This window comes from Vipera berus (genome assembly GCF_964194415.1).
Source record: "Vipera berus genome assembly, chromosome: 7".
Taxonomy (NCBI): domain Eukaryota; kingdom Metazoa; phylum Chordata; class Lepidosauria; order Squamata; family Viperidae; genus Vipera; species Vipera berus.
In genome coordinates this window covers 40,911,317-40,920,701 of record NC_138209.1, presented here as the reverse complement: position 1 = coordinate 40,920,701, position 9,385 = coordinate 40,911,317, and the positions used below count along the sequence as shown (strand labels likewise).

Below are 9,385 nucleotides of genomic sequence, written 5' to 3'. Positions count from 1 at the left end.
ATTTGCTCTTTAGTTTTTTTTAAGGAAACAAATATAAATTGTGGCTTTTACACATAACAATGGGGAAAAGAACATATATGCCTGATTCATATAACATCCTGATTTGGTTTTGATTTGCTACATTCAACTGAGTTTTGTAAAACATGATTTATTGCTTAGTTCATAGTTCAAAACCAGCCAATCACTTGAACATACCCTGGCTTAGCATGGGGTGTGAATGCAGGCACTGGAAAATTTACACCAGAAAGAACCAGGCATATGTCAAAAACTCAGGCTATTATTTGATAATTGTAAACATCCTATCACAGTGGGTCTATGGGTAAATTCTCAGTGGGATGCTTCATGCTAGTATCTGATGAAGAACTGGGGAGGAAGATAACTTTTTCCTCTTCTCCCCCTGCACTTTGTTTGGGTTATAAGAATACAAAATGTGTTGCAGCTATAGTTTAACAAGTCTGTTACCACTTATAAAAGTAAACTCTCTGTCTTAAATCATTGCAGGAAGATTAACAAGTCCTTTGACCTGGCTGTTTTGATTTAGCTGTCACAGGCAAATGCTCTTAGATTTAAATATAGCCTTTTTTGCCTCACAGCCGAGTGCTTTTCATTTGTGTTCCTCTGACATTACCATGAAGGTGGGCTGAGCACAGCAAATCTGACGAAAAAGTGGGCTGATCCCTTGGACTGGAAGCGCTCCCTTGCTCTCAGTCAGTGACTCTGTTAGCCAAGTGCAGAACAGAGGCAGTGTCCACGGCACTGATTCTGTCTCTCCTGTCTAACACCATCTAGAAGGCAAAGTCCAGTTGAAAACCTCCAGCTGCAGGATTTTTTAAAAAGACTTTTTTTAATGAATATTGACTGATTTTCCCAGAAAGATAATGGGTGTACAGGATTATATTTGCATCACTATGACTGGTGGGGCACCTTGGGGTTTCAGACTTCAGGGTGGCAAGGAAGAAAAGCAGCCTTTGCAGATTGCCAAGGTAAGAAAATAAGAGTATCTTCCTTCCTGTTTTAATCAGTGTGTGTATTTGTACATGTGCGTAGAGAAAAAGAATAAAAGCTATGTATAGTACAATTTGATAGAACACTTGGAGTACAGTACTTACAGAGATTATTCAAATGTATTATCATATGCATTTTTAAAGAAGACTATCGTTTTAAAATGTTCCTATCTTGATATCTTTGAAAGTACAAAGAGATGCCCCATATATACATGTATCTTCTGAAATGTTGATTAATTTTAACTCCTGCTGAAGTTGAATGGCATTGAAAGGACACTCAGCAGTAAGCACTAGGATTTGATTGAGCAGCGCCTCATCTGATGAGAGATTTGTGATACTTTTTCTTCTAGTTTTGGCAAAGAAGTAAACTTATGGCTGCAAGGGAAAAATTGCACCTAACCTTTCACTTAGTTTGGACAACTCAGTCATGAGGCTATTGTCTCATATTATGCAAACTGACAGTGTTAAAATACTGTTGATGACAAATGTTTTTTACTTGGAATGTATTTTACAGGTGAAAGCAAAATAACAAGGATCTGAGAATTCTAATTGCTCTAAAATCCTCCAATAGCCTAATCAAAACCAATAGTTTTTTTTAAATATTGACAATAAGTAGTTAATGAAATCAAAAGATTTTAAGGAAGATCCTAGCTTTCTAAAATATAATCTTTGCAAAGCTTTCTGAGGTGTGACTAAAATTGAATATGTCAAGATAAGTCATTATGCATAATGACTACATAAAACAAATCATAATTTTGAATTTAGGAATCAATATACAAGCAGCCCTATATTTTGCACAAGCAAGTAAAAATCAGCATATTAGTTCTGCATATTCAAGCAAAAGATCATGTTTTCTCTATCCTGTGCATATATAAATATTCAGATACTTTGATTCAGTGAAACTTATTTTTACTATACAACTTGCTTTCATTAAGAAACAAATAAGGAATAAGGAAAAGTTTTCATTGTCTTTTCATTGATTCAGGAATATGATATAGTAGTTGGAGGACTGCCAAAGATTACTGTAATATTTTGTTGAACCATTTTATATCAGTTTTAGTATTTAAAATAAAATAAAGTTTATAGCAACTACTTTTTTCAGTCAAGGACTAGTTGTCTTTCATGTTCTTCCTCTATCTTAAAAGACCAACAGCAAATTCTTTTGATACATTGACAGTAAGTGGTTAATGAAATCAATGTACTAATATCAAAAGAATATTATCATTAAGTAATTTATACTCTGAAAGTAAATTTTCTTTTAGCAAAACAATAAAAAGAGCTTTCTATTTCGAATGTAATTATACAGTAGTTTGAACACAGCTGTGATAATGGAATTCTGCCACCTAGTGACACAGGAAAACACACTATAGAAATTAACAGAACAAGCAAGGTTGTAGGGTGAATGCAATGTAAAGCTGATAGCATGCAAATAGAAATATTGAAAGACATTGCTCACTGAGATCCAGTGGGTAAAAAAAGAAAAAGCAAGTATCTCTTTCACCATGGATTTGTACAAGGAATCTGAATGATGTATTCTTATCAGAGTGGAAACTACATTCATTGTATGCAAAGATTAGGGATGGTTGGTTAGTAGATATTTATAGTAGATATCACTGCAAATATAAAAACTGTTGTGCTGACTTAAACTAAATCTATATAGTCCAGCAGGAGATAAGGAGTTGCCTATCATCTATGCACATTTTTGGCATGTGGTTTTCAATGATATAGTTCCTTTTAAGTCTCACATGAGCTTCCTTTGCTGGCCCTCTCTGGTTTTCACTGATTGTTCAGTAATATTTCACCTTTCCTTCAAGAGCTCCTATACATTTATCATTCCTTCTTTCAGCTTTATCTGCACAAGAGCATATATAGTGTTCAAGCTAAGAAAGAGTAACTAGACAGTGATTTTTTGTGACAGAAGGTAGACTTGAAGTTGAGGCTCCTAACAGAACCTCATAATCATTCCATCACACTGGTTTCATGAACACATGTAATTGTGTAAAAGCAATCAGGATTATTTCTGACAAAGTATCAGTAGAGGCTGATGAATAGGAAAGGATTAATTTAATCAGATATGTAGAACAAAGAATTAGTTAAAGGACTGCATAACACAAGTAGAAAGTTGGAATAAAAAACATGTAAAGCAACTTCAAGCAACTAGCCAGTCACTGAATAACATTAGTTATAACTCATATAATTGCACTTTCTTCCCAAAGTATTAATGACGATTCTTTCAAATGAATAACTTCTTATACAGTGATCTGATAATATTCAAGTTTTGGGTGATGAGTCTACTGAACATGCTGTGCTGAAATGAATCCTTCAGTGCTTATCCATGGTGGCTGTTTGAAATGAAAATGGACACATAAAGTTGGGGATGAAGTGAATCCTAATCCATGAAAATGTAGGCAATTATTATTTTCTGTCAGTCCGTAAGATATATCAAGATTCAGTAATTTTTGGAAAAATGGCGGCAAAAGGAAAGAGCAAAATGCGCAATAAGATAGCTGCTTTTGATAAATATAGAATGCAGTCTAATGCCTGTTCCAGTAATTTTCCCTCTGCTTAATGTGAAACATTACTTACTATAATATATTTACTTTTGCATGGATGAGAAAAAACTATAGCTTTTATTTAAAAACGATATTTTTTTTATTTAAAGAAAGCAAGCTTTAAAACAAACCCTTATAGAATTTTTCATGACAGTCATGGGACTGCATCTGTTTAGAATCTTTCCCAGCACACTGTTGGCCAGTGTGAGGACAAAAGTTGCCAAATCTCTAGCATGTTCTCTTATCTAAATTTCCCAAGAGAACTGGTGATTCAGCAGATCTTCTAAGCATCCTGCTTGGACATCTATGCTCTCTAAAAAAAAATCTGGGGTTTCAGGCATGGCTGGTACTAAAAGATTCTTGAACTACTTCTATCTGTTTTGCTCTGCAGTTTTAAACTTAGATTCATGTGACTATTTTCTGTTTATTTGTGGAATGTGATCCCCAAAGCTTGTTCCTGTCTTTGATCTGTATAAGACATTCCCTATGAATATACTGTATATACTGCTCAAAAAATAAAAATAAAGGGAACACTTAAACAACACAATGTACTGTATTTAATAGTAGGATGTCTTATTTTTTGTTCCCTTTTTTTTGAGCAGTATATTTAACACTCTGCCAGAATCCAATGGGATTCTGACTAATTTGTTTAGATGAGTTCCCAGTTCTGCTATCAGACTCTGTTGAAGAGAAATATAGTTAAGATTACTGTATATTCTGAGGCCTAACTTTGTATTGGCTGGATTCACATACTGTGGGAAATTTTGTTTTCTTTTAGAAATAATTAGTTTTATGAGTCCCAACTGACTGAATTTATGCATTGAACTAAGTGATACGCCATCATTTTATGCTTGTCTTCACGTAATCAGACAAACTACATAATATTTGTCAAAGTGTGTGAACCCAGTTATTTACTGTAACTGTAACTAGAGAGCTCCCTTATATATAACATCTGTATGTATAAAGACACTACACATAGGATGTAGGATCCAAATTCTTGACTCTAGATATGAAAAATATGGTACTGAAATGTTGGAATACCAGTTGAAAAACTCTTCTATTCTGCTGTCTTCAGACTAAACATTGCTGAATAGACAAATGTTGCAGTGGACTGCCGAGTTAGCTACTGCAAGATGATCACACAGACTGAGTACAAGCAAGAGCATGTCAAAGTATCAGCAATGGTACATTGAAATAGCAGCAAGCAAGAACTGATGGACTATAAATTAGACAAAGTAATAGAAAATGATAAATGCTCTAGGGACTTTAGAACTCAGACAGATAAGCACCTGCCACATTACACCCCAGACTTAACAATTGCCCATTACACTCCAGATTTAACAGTTACCAATAAGAAAAATAAAGATAGTGGATATTGCAGTACCTAGAGAGAGCAAATACAATGGAAGCTTTACTTGCAACAGCTTACAGTACATCTTATACATTTAACGCTTTCTGCTTATCCCAGGTTGATAGATAGATAAAAATGCTGAATCCAATCTAAACATCTGGCTGACTGTGTAACCAAAAATACCCTTCATCTGTCCAACTCAATCATGAGGCCATTGTCTCATATTATGCAAACTAACAGTTTTAAAATACTGTTGATAAATCTTTTATTTGGTATGTATTTTATAGATAAATACAAAATAATAAGGATCATATAATAATTCTAACTGCTTTGAAATCTTCCAATAACATAACCAAAACCAATAGCAAATTCTTTTTAAACATTGACAATAAATGATTAATGAAACCAGTGCACTAATATCAAAAGAATGTCATCAATAAGTAAGTAAATTTTCTTTTGGAACAACAGCAGATTTGAATGAAGATCTCAGCTTTTTAAAATAGCTATTGCAAAGATTATTGAGGTGTAACTACAATTGAATGTATCAAGTCTTAAGTCATAATGCATGATCTTTATACAGTACATAAGACTTAAATAATAATCTGTGAATGTAGGAATTGAAATACAAGTACAATACAAATCCAGTCTAAACATCTGGCTGACTGTGCAAGCAACAATATATTTCCAAATAGATAAAGTCTTTTTTCCCCACTTTGCAAACCAGTTTACAGATTGAAAGGCCACTTATTTTTTAATGTCTACTGTAGTATGCTAAAGAACTAGAGGAGGGAATACGGGAGTGTATGAGTTAAATGTCTTGTGTTTTAGTTTAACATTTCCTGTCTGAATATTTTTGCCAAGTATTTTCTGTTTGTTACACTCTTGTGAACCAAAATTTATACAATAAGAATAAGGCAGATCTGAGCACATTGTGTGAACTTCTGAACTTGTTTTCTTAATGATATCATGACATATAAGCCACAACAGAAATTATCAATAAAACATTTCAAGAAAGATCCTGCAAATATTTAGATATGATGAAAAAATACGTTGATCCAGACTTAGAACAATCTATTGAATTTCAATTAACTATGATTCTTCTAAGTCCATTAATTTTAATAAACATACTCTAAGGATACTAAGTGGGATTCAATCCATTGCTTGGACATTTTTATTTTGGCACAGATTTTGATTATTTTCATCACTTTTTGCTTTCAGTTACTAAAAGAACTTTGTTTTCATCATTTTTAGCAATTCAATATTTAATATTATTAAGACCATAAGAGGCTGTCTTAAAGATAAGAGATTTTTTAAACTAAAATGTGATTTTTAACATAAAAAGTATTTTATTGTAGGCTTGAAAAAATCATCCAACAAAAAACTGTGAAGAACTTTCCTCCATGGCTCTCCTGAGATCTACCACTGATCGCATGTAATTTGTCTTGATATCTTGGATGATACAGATCATATGGAAAATATTATGTGATCTATCCAAGAAAAGGGTTAGAATCTCTCATCTTCCTCAGCATTATGGGATGATATATATGTATGATACAGACTTTTAGTTGAGTTTTAAATCTGCCATTCCAGGACAAAGCAACCTCAAAGGAGTTTATTTAATAGTTAGATTTATATATCACTATCAGTCATGGTTTGAGTTTGGGCACTGAACCAGAGGTTGGACTAGATTAACTAGTTAACTAGATTAATTTGAACCCCCAGAATTCCTAGCCAGCCAATTCTGGGAATTGAAGTCCACAAGTCTTGAAGTTACCAAGGTTGGACAACCCTTGGACACCCCTGGACCTAGATAAAAGACAAACGGAATATAGTATGGGAAACATGAATACACAGAAGTATGATAAGGAAGTGGCTTAGAGAGGTTTTTTATGTACTCATAATTTTAGAGGAATAAATTCTGAGAAGAATCAGGACCAATAAACGGAACCATTTCTTTATAACTGACTGTGGAATTTGCTGGCATTCAGTGTGGGTGATGGTTATTGTTTATAATGAGGGACAGGAAACATTTATGAATGGTCGGAATATCAGTGGTTACTGACCTTAATAACTGTTTGGTACTTTCCAGTATCATGGGTGGAAGAATGGAAACAATAGTAGAAAAGGATTATGCTCCTCTTAGCTGTGTTTATGAACTTCTGAATGTATCTTTTTGATCTTTGTGTGAAAATAGTGGACTATAAGGGCCATTTGCCTGAACCTTCAGAACTCTTTTTCTCTTCTAATGGAGGCAGGGTACAGAGATTTTAGTTTAGAGATACTTTACCAGACTGTCTTTCTCTAAATGATTCGCTGCAATGGGCCATCCCTAAAATAACAACCATTTTGAATAGATAACTTTCTCTCCATGATAGTGCTCATCCCATGTTCTCAACATTCTACGCACGTCCTACAACTGTACCTTTAGCACTATCAGACAACATCTGCTTATCCCAGGTTTATTGATTGATAAAAATGCTGAATCCAATCTAAACATCTGGCTGACTGTGTAACCAAAAATACCCTTCATCTGTCCAACTCAGTCATGAGGCCATTGTCTCATATTATGCAAACTAACAGTTTTAAAATACTGTTGATGGGATAAATCTTTTATTTGGTATGTATTTTATAGATAAAAACAAAATAATAAGGATCATATAATAATTCTAATTGCTTTGAAATCTTCCAATAATATACATAATCAAAACCAATAGCAAATTCTTTTTAAATATTGACAATAAATGATTAATGAAACCAGTGTACTAGATCAAAAGAATGTCATCAATAAGTATTTTGTGCCCTGTAAGTAAATTTTCCTTTGGAACAACAGCAGATTTGAATGAAGATCTCAGCTTTTTAAAATAGCTATTGCAAAGGTTATTGAGGTGTAACTGACATTGAATGCATCAGGTCTTAAGTCATAACACATGATCTTTATACATAAGACTTAAATAATAATCTGTGAATGTAGGAATTGAAATACAAGTAAATGTGCCCATTTATTCTATAAAACTGTTATAACCTTGAGAATGTGTTATTGCAGGAAGAAGAACTATCTCCTTGGTGAAGAGTCAGGACATATAATAAAAAATATATAATGTAGACCTTATTCATATGGAAATATATCCTAATTTGTGAAATAAATAGAGAACTAGTTTGGCGTAGTGATTAAGGCATCAGGCCAGAAATGGGGGACTGTGAGTCCTAGTCCGCCTTAGGCACAAAGCCAGGTGGACTTTCTCTTAGCCCTAGGAAGAATGGCAACTACTTCTAAAAAACCCTTTTGATGCATTTTTGAACAATTTTTTGTGAACATTTTATATGTATTATGAGACCAGTATAATGTGTTACTGATGTAAGACATAAACCTTATTGAATGTATTAACTATATTGTAATTTATAGTCCTTAACCATTACTATGTGCTTACATAAATACCTTTAATGTCAATCCATTTCCATGTTTCATTACTGTTGTAGTATCCCAGTAAAATCGATATTGGCATTGCTCTTTTTTCTACTGTTATGTTTTTCATGTTTTTTCCAAACTTCTCTTTACTTGGTCTGTTCTGTGTGCATTTTGGAATGAGAGAGATCTCCACTTTCGCTGTGTTTGTGATTCATAGTGCATTGCACTGTATTCATTCAAGTCAGGTGTAGAATGAATCACATGTAGCCTTGTGTGGTTCTACAATAAATGAGAATTTGCCAGGATGGTGAAAATTTTCCCTTGAAAAATGGATAATTTAAACTTTAGTTTTAGAACCACATGGCATCTTCATCCTGCCCCAATTTAGTGCACAGCTCTTGAAATTCTAGGTAAATTATGATGATTTCTGGAGCTATCATAAATTGTACAGCTTTGATGTAAACAACAGGTTCAGTGTTAGTGCTTGCATATAGAAAATCATTTAGAAAGGCAAAACTAATAACTTGATAGTGAAAGTAAAATGCTAGCAGCTAAGTAACATTTAATTTAGTTCTCTCTGTATATATTATGTGAGAATAAATGCGTGATTTATTTTCCATAATAGAACTATTCTGAAAAGTTAACAAAATGCTCAATTCTGGCTTCAATTTGTTCAAACTACAGTATTCACTTGCATATTAGGAGTCCCTTTGGATAGTGAGATGGGCACATATAAATTTAATAAATAAATAAAATAAATTATTGATGGTTTTTTTTTTAATTCCATTTATATCCCGCCCTTCTCCGAAGACTCAGGGCGGCTTACAAGCTTAGCAGTAGCCTTCATTCTATGTATATGCCTGCTTATTAGGGCTTTCACACACACACCCCAAGTGGCATTATTACAAAGTCAGCTTAATTGCCCCCAACAATCTGGGTCCTCATTTTTCCTACCTCGGAAGGATGGAAGGCTGAGTCAACCTTGAGCCTGGTGGGATGCGAACCTGCACTAATTGCAGGCAGCTGGTGTTACTTAAGGAGGCATTAGCCCACTGCTCCACCAAGGCTCTTT

The 9,385-nt window shown here is 33.8% G+C and overlaps 1 protein-coding gene across 1 annotated transcript in view; it reads left to right on the top strand.

The window, feature by feature from the left end:
• Positions 1 to 878: 878 nt before the first annotated feature.
• The window catches only part of SYNPO2 (synaptopodin 2), a gene marked incomplete at its 5' end in the record, with an annotated part of 109,403 nt that continues 100,896 nt past the window's right edge, over positions 879 to 9,385 (top strand). Inside the window, one exon of the mRNA XM_081332242.1 lies at positions 879 to 983. Coding sequence (XP_081188368.1) covers positions 879 to 983 — 105 coding nt within the window. The remainder of the gene's footprint in view (positions 984 to 9,385) is intronic.